At 34.5% G+C, this 19,349-nt stretch overlaps 3 protein-coding genes and 1 long non-coding RNA gene across 4 annotated transcripts; 3 read left to right on the forward strand and 1 right to left on the reverse strand.

Annotated features, from left to right (window-relative positions):
• The first annotated feature begins 1,798 nt into the window (after positions 1 to 1,798).
• LOC113738980 (1,4-dihydroxy-2-naphthoyl-CoA thioesterase 1-like) lies at positions 1,799 to 4,575 on the forward strand. Its single transcript, XM_027266238.2, has 3 exons — positions 1,799 to 2,030; positions 2,211 to 2,402; positions 4,253 to 4,575. The coding sequence occupies exons 1-3, from the start codon at positions 1,863 to 1,865 to the stop codon at positions 4,394 to 4,396; spliced, it is 504 nt and encodes a 167-aa protein (XP_027122039.2). The 5' UTR covers positions 1,799 to 1,862; the 3' UTR covers positions 4,397 to 4,575.
• A 1,035-nt stretch (positions 4,576 to 5,610) lies between these two features.
• LOC113738981 (F-box/kelch-repeat protein At3g06240-like) lies at positions 5,611 to 8,367 on the forward strand. Its single transcript, XM_027266239.2, has 2 exons — positions 5,611 to 6,869; positions 7,999 to 8,367. Exon 1 carries the CDS (start codon positions 5,627 to 5,629, stop codon positions 6,845 to 6,847), a length of 1,221 nt encoding a protein of 406 aa, XP_027122040.2. The 5' UTR covers positions 5,611 to 5,626; the 3' UTR covers positions 6,848 to 6,869; positions 7,999 to 8,367.
• A 2,110-nt stretch (positions 8,368 to 10,477) lies between these two features.
• Positions 10,478 to 14,595, reverse strand: LOC113738583 (galactinol--sucrose galactosyltransferase-like). The gene is made up of 4 exons (XM_027265827.2): positions 13,076 to 14,595; positions 12,349 to 12,526; positions 11,510 to 11,877; positions 10,478 to 11,276 (listed from the first exon to the last, which is right to left on the reverse strand). The coding sequence occupies exons 1-4, from the start codon at positions 14,294 to 14,296 to the stop codon at positions 10,707 to 10,709; spliced, it is 2,337 nt and encodes a 778-aa protein (XP_027121628.1). The 5' UTR covers positions 14,297 to 14,595; the 3' UTR covers positions 10,478 to 10,706.
• Positions 14,596 to 14,822: 227 nt separating this feature from the next.
• LOC113738584 (uncharacterized) lies at positions 14,823 to 15,146 on the forward strand. The gene is made up of 2 exons (XR_003460173.2): positions 14,823 to 14,955; positions 15,066 to 15,146. It is a non-coding gene; the product is annotated as an uncharacterized lncRNA (long non-coding RNA).
• Positions 15,147 to 19,349: the final 4,203 nt, after the last annotated feature.

Consider the following 19,349-nt stretch of genomic DNA (forward strand, 5'->3'; position numbering starts at 1 on the left):
ATAATTACGATGCCTAAACCAGAAGGAAATTATTGGTGATTTATCCTGAACTACTGGAAGGCTTTTGTTTTTTTTGGAAGAAGGTAATCCTAGCACTTTTTCCCATTGACATTCATTATCTTTCTGAATGTTCGTGGGAATGATACAACAATTTGCCCCTAATTTTCCAAGAATTTTTTCTGGTTGATATGTCTAGTCAACATTTATTAGCACGCTTAAATTATACTCAACCTATCATGTGAATATATATATACTAATAATTATTTTTCTATCTTATATTTATACAATTTCACCATTTAATTTAATTTAATTTAATTTATTTAAAAAATAAACTCCTTAATACTATCTTAACGCGTACTACTCAGTGGGTACTCGTCAGCAGACCCATTTTCAATAACATGTACTGCAATCCAAATATTCTCACTCCCAATGCCTGCATAAAATGCAAAAGTTTCTTGAGATTCTCATAGACAAGGAACTAGGATCCAGGAAAATATTTCTCCAACTGATCTTCGAAATAAAGTAACTCTAGGATAGTAGTTAGATCTATACAGGCTATGACGCTTACGAATTACGATGATCGAATTCCTCTTCAAAAACTTTGACAAACCAACTGGGCCACCAATAAACTAATGAATTTGTTAAAATAATCTCTTTTTTTTTATTGCTTCAATTTAAAGGCCGAAATATATTCATCACATTTATGCTTTGGTCAACACCATTTGATATTTTAGATTCAGGCCCTTTGGTCGTCCATATTAGTAAATAAATTCAGCTGTTCCTTAAATACATTTTGGTTAAGCGTAATAGAAGAGAGAACTTTTGACCAAAAAATAAATTGTCTAGTTGTCTACTGGCACAAAGCATACATCCACAAGCACACACAAAAGCATCCACTATTTTTCACGTTGTCTTCTTATTTGTATCAGTGTATGTATGTCTGTATATATGCATACAGACAAATATATATATAGATGCACACATACATACATACACATATACCGATAAGAAGACAATATGAAAAATAAATTCAGACCCTTTGGTTGTCCATATTAGTAAATAAATTCAGTTGTTCCTTAAAAAACATTTTGGTCAAACGTAATGGAAGAGAGAACTTTTGACCAAACAAAAAAAAAAAAGTCTAGTTGTCTAGTGGCGCAAAGCATGCACACACACAAGCACACATGGAAACATCGGCTATTTTTCATGTTGTCTTTTTATCTGTATGCGTGTATGTGTGTGTATGTATACATTAATATAATGAAGTACCATTGGAACTTCTTTGAAGGGTAAATTTATTTATGAGTGTATAATAGTTTGTTTTAGATATTAACTCGTTCCAAGTCCCTTGAGTTGACCGAAATGGTAGCGTTAGTATCAAGCCTTTCTGCTAATTCGGGTTCGAATTTCGAATTTCTCTTAGGATATCTGAGTTTCGCACAGGACTTGCCTAGTGCGTTTTATCCATTTGTGTGGTTGGCTGGTCATTGCACAGAGTGGGATTTATTCAATGCACATTCTCGAATAGCGGCTGTGGGTTCCCTTGTAAAAAAAAAAAAAAAAATTCAGTTCCAATATTTTTGTGGTAGGGGGATTTCCTTGAGATAACTACAAGGCAAAAGAGGTTGAAACTTGAACTTGAAACGCAATTGTCACAAAACAATAGTACTTTAGCAGTTAACATTTGAATAATCGACATCAGTTGAACTTTCATTGATAATACCTTAGTTTAATATTCAACTTTGAATAATTAATTCTACTTGTCTTCATCTATTAATACTTCATTTGATGTATGATATTAATACTTAAGCCCGCATCATTAGAGTTGATCTTACTAGTCTGACAAGAGAAGGAAGACACCGATGGTTTTGCCAAAGCCTCAGCCGCCACCGCCACCACTATCGTCGGCATCAGAAGCATCGGAAAATGATGACTCAGGCGGTCCACTTGGAGTATTTGGATTTAAAGATGAACATGTCTCGCCGGAAAAAGTCAGTGGTTGGTTTCAAGTGACACCCAAGTGTTGTCAGGTAATTAATTCTTAAAGAGTAGATAAATTAGCTCTAACAATTGTCATTACCATTAATCTTTAACGTATATGATCTACACTTGATTCAATAAGTTTCTCTGTTTTTTTTTTAATAAATGGGTTCTTGAAAAACGAAAGAAAAATTGTGCAACTAATGGTATTTAATAATTGTATTGAACAGCCATTCATGGTGTTGCATGGTGGAGTTTCAGCACTGATAGCTGAGGATCTGGGGAGCAGAGGAGCCTACTTGGCCTCCGGGAGGCGGAGAGCCGCCGGAATACAACTCAGCATTAACCATCTCAAGAGTGCACAAGTTGGCGATATTGTGCATGCTGAGGCCACTCCTCTCAATGCTGGCACCACTATTCAGGTGCTACATATACTATTTTTCCTTTGAAATGCACTTTTCTTTTTTAAACTAAAAACACAACAATCATTTTAACAATGATAATAATTGATCATTTTGTCCTGTTATAGATTATTTGCTGAAAAGTCAACTCTTAAAATTTGATAAATTAACTAAATATAGGAAAAATTTACTCTTACAATTTGAAATTTGTTGAAAAAGAATAGATAAGTTAAACATAAGATATGAGAGGAAAAAAGAAGAAAACTAGAGGAAAGAAAATTTGCTCTTTTCTTTTGAGATCAGAAAAATAGATTATAATTTTGTTTGATTTTAGCTTTTCTATGGCTCAGTTTGGCTTTACTTAATTTTACTTTTTCCCCAGGTATTTAACCTTCCTCTGTTTTATCTCCACTTCACAATGAAGAGAAAGTTGATATCTTTTGCTAAAAATTCATTCAGTTTTCTTCCCATTTCTGTAGTTTGATTTTTAAATTAAAACTCGAAAAGTCTCGTGACATATTCAAAAGTTACATGTCATAAAATGAGGAATTATAATTTAACGTTACGTATGATTCGAGGTACATATTTAGTGTTACAGTATCTTCCAGCTCATATCATGAATCCTAGCAATATTATATGACATAAAATTCCAAATTATTAAAAAAAATAAGACAAATTTTTAAAGCTAAAATTTTTAGAATTTGATTTTTTTTTAGCTGAAAATGTTTTCCCAAGAAACATTTCACTTTTTTTTTACGCATTATCTATACTTGGCCACTCCGGAAAATTGAGGCGTGAAACTCAAGTTAGCATTAGGAGTTTGTGGGGTAAACTACAACAATACTTGGTAAAACTTGTTTGCATTAATTAATGTGTTAGCAAAATATTAAACCAAGCCATTTGATTAATTGAAGTCGGTTCCAAGTTTTATTTTCTAAATGATAGCGTATCTATTGTGATTTACAAGTAGTGTTAAATGTTGACTATTAGTTGTGATTATGTAATTGGTTGGGTTTTTTTTTGGTCATCAGACGTCGAGACGACTCATGCTTGATTAATAGTGACTCGGTTGTAAGCTTTCTTTAATACTAATTAAGCTAGCTAGCAAGTTGGTGCATGTTTTTTCTTGTACTTAACCTTCTTTGGATTCTGAATTTTTTCAGAAAATTTCGCTTGACACATTTTTCAATCGTTTTTTTTATTTCATATACACTATATTGTTACAGTGTATTCTTTTATAAAAACTCCAAAAATTTGCAATCTGCATAGACTCGTAGGTGACTTAAGAGATAGATCGCCTTTCTTCCTCCATCCCTCTCTCTCTCTCTCTCTCTCTCTCTCTATATATATATATATATATAGACACACACACAAAAGCACATGTATGTGATGCTAAGACTACTTGCAGTGTGAGATTTTTGAGGAATAAAACTGAAGTAAATCTTCTAGTAAAAAGACCATTGGCCATCATTTTTAGCTCAATTTTGCCTTCATTATTATTGTGCCTTGAATTTATTTGTTTGTCATTTTTCCAACACATAGTCAAATTGCTGCTCGTGATTGTCTATTTATTTATTTATTTATTTTGGGTGCGATTATCCATTTATTTGTTTATATTCTCAAAGAACTTAACAATACCTCTCAGTAGTGTATTAGAGCCGGCCAATGACACGAACGTGGTTCTTTTATTATCCTAAGTATAAAATTACCAGAATTTTACTATATCCCACTAAGAATAACTACAAATTCATCCTAATTACAATCACACATCCATTCTCATTGATTATATTTAGGGGGAGCAATCATAATCATGGAAAAATCTTAAAAGGCTTTTTTTTTTTTATGTATTCATTTCTGGTACTGCTTGGCAGGTATGGGAAGTGCGGTTCTGGAAGATTGATTCCTCAAATTCTGCGAACAAATCTTTATTAGCAACATCAAAGGTTACAGTTCGATGCAATATGTCAGCAAATGCCGTAGATGGTGGAAACAACCTTAAACATGCAAAGTTATGAGTAGATCTTTTGTTGTTAAATTTCCCTTTCATCAATAATTCATGCACAAACATTTTACATACGCTTATCCCTCGTCTTCCTGCAAGCTTAAGAGCTTTTTCTTTTCGGCTTTGTAATAAATAATAGAGTAAATTTTATATACACGGATAGTATATATACTATTATCGTTAGGTTCTTGACATATGTGTAAAAGTTCGATTTCAAATTCAAATTTTACATAATTATCATTTATCCAACGCTAACAATGTATACAATATAAATGAAAAATAAATTCAGTGGAGGGTAAAAACAGTATTAGAAATTCTTACTTGTTCTTTTTTTATTTTTTTTCTTGACAGATAGGACATATTAATATTCCTGTAACCAACAAAAATTATTCATCTATGTCATGAGCAACATAAAAAGACACACTCGAATTTGACCATAAAACTATCATGATGGTTTGAAAATCACACAGTCATTTAAAATTGCTCACATTGTAAGGCTCCTCCCCGTTAATTGAAGAGAATTTTGTTTCAAATCGGACTCATCTACGAATGTGTAATAATTCGAACTAATTGAATTGAAGATATCTGAGATAGGGAAGGGAAAGAGAGAGGAAGAATTGAGAATGAGATCTGAATTAAGGGAGAGGGAAAAGAGAGGGAAAAGAAAGGTTTGAATTGATTAGGAAAGAAATCTGGAACAACGTATTACACGTCCTGCCTTCAATGCAGATGAATTACTTATACAATTCTTAGCTTTGAGCTCAAGACACAGCCTGCTAGTACTAACTACTTTTCCCGCCAAATAACTACTCTTCATTCTGTTATATCAGTTGCTATCCTCGTGACTCTTCATGCTATCACATTTCTGGTGCTACTCCTTTGCTGAGTCATCCCAGTCAATTGTGCATGACAATTTGGACTGATTCCAGGCCATAACAGAATGTTTTGTCACTTAACTTGCATAGAATATTTTGGTAGTGCAAAATTGATCAAAACTATAATGAAAGCTGTAAAATTTAATCAATTTAATTTAAATTTTTTTATATGCTTTAAGCAATTGGAGAAATGTAATATGGATTTTTTTTTTCCGAATTTGACCAACATTCGACCGGATTTGCACCTATTTTAGTGCCTGTCAGCCCACACGTTCGCCAATTCTCAAAACAACGCCACAACCGCCAGCAGCGCCACCGCCACCGCCACCGTCGCCACCACCAGCACCACCCGCCCTATCTGTTAATCTATGTCCCTAGAAAAGTTCGATCAAACCCAGATGCCGGTGGCCACGGCTGACCTAGCCCCGACATTTCCCCTGCCCCAAGAACTCATTATTGACATCCTGTTACGACTCCCTACAAAATCCATCGGCAAATTCAGGCTCGTTTCGAAGCCATGGCACTCTCTACTCTACGACCCACTATTCATCAAAGCCCACCTTGCCTTCCACCTCGATGACCAGGAAAAACTCATCATCCTTTACTCCTCCTCCGGTACTCCCGCTTTCAAGTACTTCACGACCTATTTTTCCACCGCAACTTTTCCCACCCCTAACAATTACGTCAGGATTTCAGAAAAGCTCAACCCTCTTTTAGAGAACCCATTGAGCAGCGCGAGAATTGTTTCTTGCAATGGGTTGGTATTGGTAGCAAATGATGGATTGAGAAGGCGTGAATTTAGCAGCAAACATTTACTAGCACTTGATACCATGTATTTGGTAAACCCCACAACCATGGAGCATTTAAGATTACCAAAGGGCCCTTTTAATTTGGTGGTTGGGAATGCAGGGGTTGCTTTCGGTTATGATAGTTTTAATGATGACTATAAAATCATCTGGTCTTATGGGGGTACAACTATTAGGCGTTCTGAAAATTTTGTTATTGTTTTCAGTTTGAGGAATGGGACTTGCAGGAGACTTTATAATTGTCCTTACGCTCCTACTACTCATTCTGGGGTGTGTCTGAACTGTTCTGTGCATTGGCTTGCTCAGTCTAAAGTTGATGAATCGCAGGTTATAGCCGCTTTGGATTTGAGTACCGAGGAATTTAAGCAAGTGCCATGGCCTAGTACTGGTTGTAGCACTCGCAATTGGGGTTCATTGGCGTCTTCTAAGCAGCTTTTAGTTCTTGGTGGATGTCTAGCAATGGTTGTGGAGCAATCTAGTCAGCAGATGGATATTTGGATGATGAAGGATTATGGTGTTGCAGAATCTTGGACCAAATTTGGAGTTATTATACCAAAACTTGTTGGACATTATTATAAACCTATTTGTCTATTGGGGGAGGATGATGTTGTTTTGGACAAGAATGGTCAGAACCTTGTTGTTCATAATTTGAGAGATGGAACTACAAGGGAAATGTTGGTTGCTGGCATTAATAGAGATGCTTTCAGAGATGTTGGCTGCTTTCTCGAGAGCCTTGTCTCGCCTACTTTCTACAGTCAGAAATGGAGAGCAACATCATTTTGAGGGTTTCAGTTGAAAATTGATGGTAATGAAGTTAAAAGCTTACAAATTTATTAATTATGTGAATTACATTTCATTTAGATTATCATAAAACTTAGTGATTACCCGGGTGGCTATTTGGTTATTGGATTTCCAGCTGGAGTAGGCTTTTGTGCAAATTTCAATTATTGACATATATGTGTACTGGAACTTATGCAGTACCTTCTGGTTTTATTGAACAAAAGAATTCTGAAAAAGAGAACATTGAATTAAAAATCCAAAAGAACCTCATAACCTGATTGAAGTCAAAAGATGAGGAAGTGAAATAATGTATCCTTAATGGGGAAACAATTATTGCCAATTGCATGGTGCATAAATAGGGGTTATTGGATTCTTTTTTTGGCCAGTGTCAAGTAAAAAGTAACGCCGAATGCTCACACTTGCTGCTTTGCAGACAAATGGAAAAAAAAGCTGGGAAACAAAGAGAGAGTGTTGAATAATTTGAGCTCTGTCTTGAATTTTAACTTTCACCATTCCAGTTTCTGGATCAATCATTTTATTTGGTATTTCTGCATTCTTTTTGGTCTCCATTATCATTTTTTTTTGCTGCTATAATTACAGAAAGGATCTGTTTTATATTTTTCAATCTTCTTTCTTGATCAGCTGATGGATTTGGTGGACCTAAGCCACTAGTTTAAATAAGTCTTTTAGGACGTGCAACTGCGTGCATGCTTAAACCAAGTACCAAGCTGTTCAAGATTGATTGAATATTTTCTGTTCATGCATGCAGTCCTATGATCTTCTTCTATTTTGACTTCTAAAGAACACAAAATACTTGAGCTTCCCAAACTTTGGCTGCAATATTGCGTTTACTTCTACAATTTAGTATTATTCTTAGTGTCTCTTGATGTTATAGTTGAATCACTGTGAGGTATAAAATCCTTCGATTCAGCATGCAAGACAAATGTTTTAACTCTAATTTTGGAACTATGAATTTGTTTAGGTGATGAAGTTCGGCCCAAATTTGCATCTGGTTGAATAGATTTTGGCCTTTAATGAGATACTGACTTGATCATATCAGTGTTGATATCTTTTATATTTGCTATTCTTGTTCGATTTTCTTCTTGTTCTTTTGGTGATTTCCCTTCCCTTTATTTCAATATTTGCCTTTTCAGATTGGAGCATTTGCAAGGTGAAGATGTTGCAGGATATGCTTCAAACTATTTTGGTACTTACGTTGGAGGCTAGTCAATCAGTACCTAATAAACGGAGGGCAAACCAATAAGATGTCATTCACTAGTTTGGCAGGTTGATTTCACTTTCTTTTGCTAAACTGAGCATTTCAACTCTTGATGCTGTAAACTCTATTTTTACATTATTCTGTTTCATTTTTGAGATTTGAACTGATTTTATTTGATCAATCTGCTGATGTGCATGCAACAGATTTCTGATTTCAGTTAAGGATGGCTGTGCACCTAACAATTTTGCTCCGTCGTAACATTTCTGACATTAAATATTTCAAGATGGAGAGACATATTTTTAAATGATTCAGCTCTCGACGTTGTGGTATATGCAGCATTTTCTGGCTTCTACTTGGATGTGCTATCACCTATTATATACAAAATGAATTGGATAGAGCTACAAAGCATTTGAATGTATTCTTACATGGCAGATATGGAGTTACATAGAACTAACATATGATAGCACTTGAGCCTTGTCGAATAGGCTAGTGTGAAGAAATTTCTGCTCCACCAAATACAAGTCATTAGTTAATTCAAAACCAACCACCAACTTAGTTTATGATCTACCTATTCGTTACTACTACAGACAAGGCCAGTATGATCTACCACATTATGGTAGTAGTCAAATACAGATAATTAGTCTACAAGATTCAGATTAATTAGTAGGGACATTGACTAGGTGATCATGAAGTTTTAGATTCGACTTCAAGCCTTCCTGTTCCCTCTTCCCCCTATTCCCCTTTCCCCCTAGTCACCTAGTCGATGCACATGTTTCATAGGAGCATTGACTAGGTGAACATGAAGTTTCAGATTCGACTTCAAGCCCTCACTATTCCCTCTTTCCCACTATGAGTCTTCGATTCTCTTCTTGAATAATAAAAAAGTTACAAACTATTAGTGATGATGCTTACAATGATGGATTTCTTAATTTTTTGATGGCTCTTGAAATTCAAAATATCAACTTGCTTTGCTGATATAATTTATATTTATTCATCTCATTTATGTTTTTGGTCTATACCATTTGGTTATTTGCTTTTTGGTTTAACATATCATGGAATGGATTCAGTTGTTGGTTTAACACATTTTGGTTAAACATTTTAGATAAGAGAACATTTGACAAAAGAAATAAAAGAAAGGGTCAATAGCAATAAAAGATGGTGGAGAAAATTTCAAGCAAGCAAAGTTATGAGTCATTGTGGTATCTATTTCCTCTTTAATCAACAATAACATCAAATGTAATTATGGTATAGAATTCATGTTGAGGTTTCACAGTTACCTCTCCTGAGGTTTCTACATGTACTCGAGTCGAGAAATCATTTTAATAATTGATGTGAAATGATGCAATTTGATAGCTTCAAATTGTTCTATTAAGAGAGTTTATTTAATGGTGGAAGTGTTTATTGTCGTTTACCTAAACTTAAAACGTTGAGTTGGCGTTGAATAATTCAAATTTTATGCGCATGCATACATATAGAATTATACATCTTAACCATAACAATCAACGAGAAAAATAAAAAGAAGGAAAAATTACTTAAATAGAATTTTGAGAAAAAAAAAACTCTTCAGAATTTTGGTACTGTTGTATTTCTTACATAATTTGGTATGCCATCGCATAATTTTATTGCACGTCTAAATTCTATCCGTACAATACTAACTTAAATATATAAATACAACTTTTTTGTCTGTAAATGTATACCAAATTTTCGAAGAAGTACAATAATTGTACACAATCATACTAAAATCAATAGTACCTATCCCAATCCCCAGAATATCTACAACACTGTACAAGTCTACCATCCATTTTTCACAGCCTCTCCAGCTTCATTTCTACCATATAATCCATGTACATAGCCTGCCTTGTTCACCTCATGAGCCATGATTTTGATGCAACAAATTTCTTGAATGGACTAATCTTACAAAATTGAAGATTCTCCAAATTTTGAGTCGAGTGTCAAAAGGCATGCCGACATTGAGTAACATCACAACCATGTAAAGAAACCATGATACTTAAATTTTTCCATTGCACAAAGCAGAAAAAAGGGGGGGGGGGGGGGAGTACAGAAGGTCTATCAGAAGTTCAAATAACAATCAAGAAATCTAACTTCAAATAAGATATCTATGGATGATTGATGAATCTTTTGATATTAATATCTATCAAGGAATGATGCTCCAACTACTGTGATTATTATGGGTCACTTGTTTAGCTTTTTTTGCTAACCATTAAAAAAAAAAAACTGTACAATTTTTAAAACTAAATGAAGAGATGTGGGCTGGGCTTTTATTGGGCATGGCTTTGTATTATCTACAAGTTCGCAACATTTTAATTTCAGACGTACATATTAGGCCTGCATCCATGTCAACCCATTTATGTTGCTTGTTGAAACCATTATTTCTTGGGTACAACAGTTCGAGCTTGGGTCAATCCAATCCAGAGTTATATAGTAAAATTTAGATGCGCACATGATTATAGATAAGTTTTTGACTGTGCATGAACACAAATCTTTTTACATCCTGGATCAGCTCAAAACAGTTCAAATCACCAGGCTAACTTTTTCGACAAACACGATCTGATGATCTTGACTTCTAAAAAATTCACAATATAAAGAAAAGAATCTCAGTCAAGAAACTTCAAATACTAGTTTTCAGAATATGTATTTAACTATGGATAATCTTGATGAATTAGGCCATGGAACTTGAATGATGACCATTTGATCATTATAGCTGAACTCCACATCGATTCCATCAATCATGCAAGATATAGGTTTCTCTGATGCAAAAACTCTCATTTCTCCACTTCCCCTGACTCCTATACTCACTGAACTTTTGTCATCATCATCATCATATATCAGAGACTCCACAGCACCACCAGAATTGAGCATATTTACCAGTCCAATGGGAGCAAATTGGACCAATTTTTTGGTCAAGACAGTCACAGGAGAAACAATCAGGAGCTCGTATTCAAATGGCTTCAGAGAGATTCCCATATTATCTGATAACTTTAATAACTTCAACCTTTTCTCCCGTTGCATATAGATTGCAAAGAGTTCCACCCCTTTTAGAGGAATTGGATTCCTTCCATTGCTCCATTCAATATCTTCAGGACTTGCCAAACAGGTAACAGGAACTGAAAATTCGCTCGCACTTTTGTTTCTCCTAGTTACAGGGCACCATCCCCCTCCTTGACAGTTAAATGCTCCAAGAACTCCTGTAAACTGTAAAAATCCATCCAAGAGCCACAGTAAAATGATAGGAATTGAACTCCTAATCAAAGGGAATGATATATTGTATGTGTGGAATCTGCATGTCTAAACGTTAATAATTGATGAGCACAGTTGAGAAGCATTATTGTTACTGTATATTTAGAAGACAAGGTTAACCCTCATTGACAGTACAAAAATGTTCATAATTCAAAGGGAGGACGAAAGAATTAATCCAAAATTCTTACCTTGTTAAGATTCCAAATTTTGAGCATAGTTTTTCCATCATGTAGAGGGTCTTCGAAGAGGCAGTCTCTGGTGGGTAGAGCATAGTGTTGACACCTTAGGATGGAACCATCAGGCAAAACTAGTCTTTTAAGCAGCTGAAAGTTGTGTTTTCCGACAGAATCACTAACATAGATTGGTCCTCCAGAGATGGCTCTGGAGGCAGCATGAAATTCAGCACATGGATGAGTAGATTGGAACATGTCCCAATCAGGTTGTATGAAATTTCCCATCCATAGGCTATTGTAAGCACAGTGCACCATGTGACACCCTTGAAGCCAAAATGTACCATTAGGATCTCCAGATGGATCAGTACACCAGAAGTCATCCCCTGAATGTAGGAATGGCACAAAATTAATCTACATATAGCATTAGTGGTAAATAGACAGCAAGGTCATGGACTCAATTATAGAAGGCAAGATTAGCCATCAAGAAGGATAACAGCAAAAAAATTCTATCATCTAATATTTTCAACGAAGAATATATTATAAAGGTATTTTTTCCCTTGTATGATTTAGCATTCCCACAATTCTTTGAATATGGTACATTAGAAGGGTTGTCGTAAAAATTTTTGAGAAACAAAAGTTCCTAAGTTTCAAAATGGTCTAAATAAAAGGTAAAAAGAAAATAGAATAGTAGTTAAAAGCAACCTTTAGCTTTGAAAATGTTAAAATCTACTTACTTAGGCAATAAAGTAAAAAAAAAAAAAGTCCTTAATTGACATTCTCTAATATATTAATTTGTCTAAATAGAAGAACATAAATAAATGTGTGAGAATAATATATTATTCAGGTTAGCTTACCAACACGTCCAAGAGCTATGGCCTCTGTTCCAAGATAAAAGAAATCATTGCAGTGCTCCATGCTAGCAATCACACCATTGCCTTTAAAATGCTTTCTCACTGAAGCTGTTAAGGCTTTATAGTAAGCTTTAGCAAGCTCAACTCGACCTCCAAATTCCTCACATAGCATCTCTAGCAACTGCAAAACCAATAGAATGGTTCTGCACTTTTAATACTATATTAATCTTAATTTGCTATTAAGCCCATTGTTTTACAAGCCATGTTGACATATACAAAGGATCTATGTCCCCCAAGCTCCTAAAAATTCTAGCACTTAATTTGTCTATATATAGCAAAACTCAATTTTTTTTCCATTATTGAATAAATTAATTTTCTCCTTTGAAGTATTCTCCTTCCATTTTTCACTAGATCTTTCTACTACTTCCATTTTGTCTTTGCATGGGGTCCAAGTCTAGTTTTCCTTTCATTTTCCTATTAAATCTGATTTGGAAAAGAGCAATCTTTTACTCTACATAACAGGGTGAGCTAATAATATTTATTATCAATTACAGTCGGTGCCCTCTACATTATCAACAACATGTCATATTAGAAGACCTAAAGATAGTAATCCATACAAGAAGATTATGAGCCAGCCAATTGTAAACATCCTTGCAAATATATGTAGACCACTATGATCCGAAAGGATAAAATGGAATAAAGGCATTATCTTAAAAGTTTCATAACTTACATGTATCACATCCACCTTGACCCCATCAATGCCAGCAGATTCAAGATGTGAATGCAAGCCTTCATACATCTCCTGAAATTTTTCTGGTGGGACCAGTCCAACTCCATTGTTGACGATTTTGTCCACAGCCAAATCTTCCATTGTCATCTGCAATCCCTGTGACAGTTTAGGACTAATGACCCTAGACTCAGGCATGTTTGGGACATTAGGTCTAATCCCACCCCAGTATCCACACAATGCATGCCAAACGTAAACATGCTCTACACTCTTAAACTCCTCCTTAAGATCACTAATAAATGCACCCATGCCCTTATCATAGGGTTCCCTAGAACTTGTATAGTCTCTAAATTTGTAATTTTCTTCAAATTTTACTAACCTACAAGGCATTTGCTCACCAGCTGAGGTCCTATTCATGCCTTTTTGGTCATTAACATCATCTTCATCATGACAAATAGATTGCCATCCATCATCTATCAGGACCATTCCTGGAGGGCACCCACCCTCCACTAGGGTTTTTACCCCTTCCCAAACCCCTTTTGGGCTTACCTTAAGATAAAAGGCATCCCAAGTGCACCAACCAAATTTATCAACTATACCTGGTGGACGCTTCTCCTCAAGAAGCTTAAAGGTCCCTAGATGGACCTTTATCACTTTCATTGCCTCCTTCACTAGCTGAAATGGATCATCTCCAACGTGCATGTACAGACAACTGCAAAAACGCGATCTGCAAACTTTGCTTGATCCACTCTCCAAGGAAATATCCAAGTAATCCTCCGTGCCAGGCTGCAATGAAGCTCTAAAGGGTCCTTCAAGAATTGGAAGGAGAAGAACATAGGGGCGGGCATTGTCTGATTTATCAAGAATCATCATTTGTGTCTCATGTTCGACATCCTTACCACAATTTCCAACCCAATGAGTGGTCCACCAGACTTTAAATCTAAATATGCTCATGAATCTTATGTTCTTGAGCTTACCAAGAGGGACTACATGGCGGCTTTTTGGTTCTATAGCATCAAAGCCAATAAAACTGCCGACCATTTTTCTGGTTAAGTCTTTGGAGAAAAATGGAGATGGTGTGGCAACAATGTTGGCAGGGACTTCAGTTAGAATTGGATGACCATTGGCTAGAAACTGTGTCCCTTCAAGAGCGATTGACAAGGGTTTTTGATCATCTTCAACCCCCATTACTTCAGGGGCACCTTTGCTCAAGCTAGGAGCCATAATTGTGAACAAATCAAGTAACTGGTTTTGAGTATACAAGTAGGAAAGTAGAAAAGAAAGACGCTATTTAAATTCTTTGAAATGAAATGTTGTGATCAATGCAGGACTGGAGAGGGGTTTATATAGACATTTGAAGGGGGGAAATCTAATCTAGAGGTATGTGATCAAGTATGAGAAAATAATTTTTGAAGGCATGGTTGTGGTACAGTGATTTGTGGAACAACCTACAAGTTGGCTGCAGTGAGATTTGCTTTCATGGAAATAGGCCCTTCTAGTAGCTAAGCCAGCACCGTCGTGTGAGATTGGGGTGAATTCTTAGTTTATGATGAAAAAAAAAAAGAATTCTACAACGAGGGCGTTTCCTGGGGGGATTTCTGTAAATGGAGGTCTTGGCATTTTGAGAATGCGAGCTCACTGAGCTCGCATTCTGAAAATGCGAGCTCAATTCGAGCTCGCATTCCGGAAATGCGAGCTCAGTGATTTGTGTCTGCTTTCTTCAGTATGCAGAGTTTCAAATGATTAAGAATGATCCAGGATGGGAGGAGGATTTTGGAGGAGAGGAGGCGAAACACCTTCAGCTGTTAAATGGGAGGACAGGATCATAGAGATTCGTGAAGGTTCTTGGTCCTACGTTTCTAGTTCGATCGGCAAAGCCCCTGGTATGTGCTTTAATGTAGCTCTTTCTCACTGCTTCCACCTGTTTTGATTCTTCAGTTATGCTGTTTCCTTCTCAACCTCCGTGCTTATTTTACATGCAATTGTCATCTAGTGCAGAGAAAGTTGTAGGCACTGCAACACCTCAAGAACCACCTGAGGAGTGGCAAGCTTCATGGAACATCTCAACAGGAAATGAACTATTAATACGTTGGGCGTCTCCGACATCCAGTTCAGGCTTGAATTTTGTCATAAGAAACAAGGAACCTACTGACAGGATGGTACAGCCCATTTCCGGAATCACTGATTGTCAAAATCCTTTTTTGTTTTAATACAAAAATATAAATCTCTGCCTCCAAAAAAAAAAAAGCAAAAAAATTTGCATCTCTGTAATGCGAGCAAATGAGAGCTCGCATTCGTGAAATGCGAGCTCTCCTGAGCTCGCATTTCACGAATGCGAAAACTCCCGACAGAATTCCTCGCCACAATCACCCCTTTTGTAGAATTTTTTTAAAATTCATCACAAACTTAGAAATTTCTCTGTGAGATTGATGGTCATTTGGGCGGTTAGAATAAAGTTAGTAGGACCAACTGAATTAGTATAATAGTATGTATACAAGAAAATACATTTTTGGATTGCCATGTTTCCTCAAAACATTTTTACATTTTTTTAACAATATTTTAATCATCTTTTTATTTTACATATATTAAATCACTGTAGTATATTTTTACTCTAAAAAAATAGTAATTCAAACTGTATATTAATTTTTCTTTTTCCTTTTTTACCAACAAAACAAGAAGAAGATATTTAAATAGTGGAGAGCATGTGACTACAATATGCTAATATACGTTTGAATAAACCTAGTTAGGCTATTCCTCTTTTTAGAAAAACATCTACAGTTGATCTCAGAGGATAGTTTGGCCTAGAAAAGGAAAATAAATCTCAACCGTACAAGACCAAAACGCTCTTGGTAGTTACTGAAAAACTAATGTGAATACCCGTGCTACGCACCATGCTGGCATTATTGAAAAAGTAAAAATAAAATGATGAATAAGAAAAGTTTAAAAATTGTACCAACACAATTAAAATGTAATATCTGTCTAACAATAATTTGAAATATTTGCACATCATTCAAGAACTGCCTTTTTTTCGAAAGATAGATCCTAAACAAATAATAGAAATTTATTTTAGAAAATAAATGATATATGAACAAAAATGAATGTAATTGAATGTTGTTAAAATGAAATAATTACAAATATTATGCATTCGATTTGATAATCTTGCACGAAAGTGCGAACACTCTTTACACAAATCAATTTTTAGTACAAAAGCCAAAATTGGTGATTTAATTAATTCTGTTGAATTTTGTGGAGTGCGTAGTACAAATGAAAATACACGATCTTTGCTTGACTTGATTTGTTGGTTGAACAACCTATCACCATTTTCCTGAGAATTAAGTACGTACGAAATTCATAATTAGTGTATTTTTTTACATAGTTTATAAATAGCATTATAAAAAATAAATATATATCAAGAAATTCTACCTTCCTTCTCTGAGATAAGAAGCATCATGACCAAATACGAATCGTGCGTATATGTCTTGTAAATTAAGATGCATGTTACCACTGGAATCACTGATTTGTATGTCAACATTGTACCTGTTTGACAAATAAAATGTTATATACAATACAGAAAAATTTGTTGAAATTAAAAGTACATGAAATTAATTACCTAACAACAGTGTCGACCATGTCATTATAATGCAGACCAAAGTGACAAAAAATCAGAAAATGACTATCTTTTTGTGATAAGAAACATTAACTCTTTTGGCCTAAAGGTACAGAAACTGTCATTATGACAATATCAAATACTATACATAGTTATCGAAATCCAAGAATCCAAAATAAGTCGCAAACAAATTAAGTTGAATTTGATGTGAGATTTCTCTTTTATCAACGCAAAGTTGTTGAAACTTTTCGAACTGCTGTGTGGAATCGTTGCGGTGTACGTTTCGTTTTCTAAACAAATGTTTCCTCCTTTGTAATCTTGCGGGTTTGAAATTTAGCTGTCGTTAAAATACTTGTAGGCAGGCATGTTCCATAGTTAAATTATGTTAAGGGTTAAGGTGGATACCATAAAAAAATTGAAGGAGATAATAAGTTATTGGGGAAAACGCAAGAAAGTTCTTTTAATTGGAGTGAGCACGCAAGAAAGTTGAATGAGAATTCTATGTTTTGGAGGAATTTTAATTGGAGTGGAATTCTTAAATTGGAGGACTCTTAATTGGAGTGGGAAAGTGGGGGAAATGCAGGAACTCTAAATTTGTGATTTTTTTGAAACGTAATTGTAATTTGCAAAGCTCATTTGAAGGAGTGATTATAGGGTTAGTTTGGGGATAGATATTTCTTAATTATAAAAATGTAACATTGTATTAAAATAGCATACAAATGAGCATTTGTCTTTAATTAAGGAGCAAAAATGATTTAAAGTATAAATAACAAAGTATAAACGGTTTATGACGTAGATAGTGGGAATGTTTTAAATTTTAAATTTGATTGGTGATAGGGTTGGTTATAATCCACTATTTTTTATGTATTAAAATAAATACAAAAATCTAGACAAAAATCTATAACTCACTACTTGTTCCGTTCTTGAATTTTTTTTAGGGTTAAATATAGTAAGCCCCTTAACTTTATTTAACTGCACTTTACCCCCTCAACTTTACATTTAGTTACACATTTGTGATTTTTTTGAAACATGATTGTAATTTGCAAAACTCATTTGTAGGGGTAGTTATAGGGTTAGTTTGGGGATAAATATTTCTTAATTATAAAAATGTAACATTGTATTAAAATAGCATACGAATGAGCATTTGTCTTTAATTAATGAGTGAAAAGAATTTAAAGTATAAATAACAAAGTATAAACGGTTTATGAAGTAGATAGTGGGAATGTTTTAAATTTTAAATTTGATTGGTGATAGGGTTGGTTATAACCCACTACTTTTTGTGTATTAAAATAATACAAAAATATATAACCCACTACTTGTTCCGTTCTTGAGATTTTTTCTAGGGTTAAATATAGTAAACCCCTTAACTTTACATTTAGTTGCACTTTACCCCATCAACTTTACATTTAGTTGCACTTTGCCTTTAGTTGCACATTTGTGATTTTTTTGAAACGTGATTGTAATTTGCAAAACTTATTTGAAGGGGTGGTTATAGGGTTAGTTTGGGGATAAATATTTCTTAATTATAAAAATGTAACATTGTATTAAAATAGCATACGAATGAGCATTTGTTTTTAACTAAGGAGTAAAAAGAATTTAAAGTATAAATAACAAAGTATAAACAGTTTATGAAGTAGACAGTGGAAATGTTTTAAATTTTAAATTTGATTGGTGATAGGGTTGGTTATAACCCACTACTTTTTGTGTATTAAAATAAATACAAAAATCTATAACCCAGTACTTGTTCCGTTCTTAGGAATTTTTTTAGGGTTAAATATAGTAAGCCCCTTAACTTTATATTTAGTTGCACTTTACCCCCTCAACTTTACATGTAGTTGCACATTTGTGAATTTTTTGAAACGTATTTGTAATTTGCAAATCTCATTTGTAGGGGTGGTTATAGGGTTAGTTTGGGAATAAATATTTCTTAATTATAAAAATGTAACATAAATAGCATACGAATGAGCATTTGTTTTTAATTAAGGAGTAAAAAGGATTTAAAGTATAAATAACAAAGTATAAATAGTTTATGAAGTAGATAGTACGAATGTTTTATATTTTAAATTTGATTGGTGATAGGGTTGATTATAATCCACTACTTTTTATGTATTAAAATAAATACAAAAATTAGAAAAAAAAGAATGAGAAGTTTAGAAGTCATTGAGAAGATTTCTGATAAAAACCCCTTCCTCAATACATATAGATATAGATTTTATTTATCTATCCTGCACTTATTCCTGCTTTTACTCCTTACTCCTGCTTTAGCCTATTTTGAGAGGGCCAAACTGGTTGCTGGTTACTTTCGTGAGGCTTCTGGTTACTTTTATATTACTATCTTTTTAGCCATAATCTTGAGGCTTCGGGTTACTTTTATTTTATCTTTCTTGGAATATGGAAACATCTCAAAGAAGGAAGACACGAAAAAAAAAAAAAAAACAATGCTGTATGCTTTTTGTCTTATCACTTCTTGGCCATGCCAAAAATTAATTGGCTCCAAAACAAATTGCTGACTATCTTGAACAGTGAACTCATTATCAATGGGACCTCTGGAGACGTCTTCCAACTCTTTTGTTTGTTCTCTCCGGCCATACATTTTGGTTCTTTCTCGAGCTTTCATTCCTGTTCTGGACGTTTCGTGCTACTTCACCAACCTGATTAAAGACTCAAAGT

Source organism: Coffea arabica, chromosome 4c, assembly GCF_036785885.1.
Source record: "Coffea arabica cultivar ET-39 chromosome 4c, Coffea Arabica ET-39 HiFi, whole genome shotgun sequence".
In the NCBI taxonomy this organism is placed as follows: domain Eukaryota; kingdom Viridiplantae; phylum Streptophyta; class Magnoliopsida; order Gentianales; family Rubiaceae; genus Coffea; species Coffea arabica.

Bases quoted from the DNA above. Each gene is read 5' to 3' on its own strand.
- LOC113738980 (XM_027266238.2), top strand. From the start codon at position 1,863: ATGGTTTTGCCAAAGCCTCAGCCGCCACCGCCACCACTATCGTCGGCA. The intron at 2,031-2,210 runs GTAATTAATTCT...TGTATTGAACAG, and splicing joins TGACACCCAAGTGTTGTCAG to CCATTCATGGTGTTGCATGG. The intron at 2,403-4,252 runs GTGCTACATATA...ACTGCTTGGCAG, and splicing joins ATGCTGGCACCACTATTCAG to GTATGGGAAGTGCGGTTCTG.
- LOC113738981 (XM_027266239.2), top strand. From the start codon at position 5,627: ATGTCCCTAGAAAAGTTCGATCAAACCCAGATGCCGGTGGCCACGGCT.
- LOC113738583 (XM_027265827.2), bottom strand. From the start codon at position 14,296: ATGGCTCCTAGCTTGAGCAAAGGTGCCCCTGAAGTAATGGGGGTTGAA. The intron at 12,527-13,075 runs GTAAGTTATGAA...TTGGTTTTGCAG, and splicing joins TCAAGGTGGATGTGATACAT to TTGCTAGAGATGCTATGTGA. The intron at 11,277-11,509 runs GTAAGAATTTTG...GGATTTTTACAG, and splicing joins AAATTTGGAATCTTAACAAG to TTTACAGGAGTTCTTGGAGC.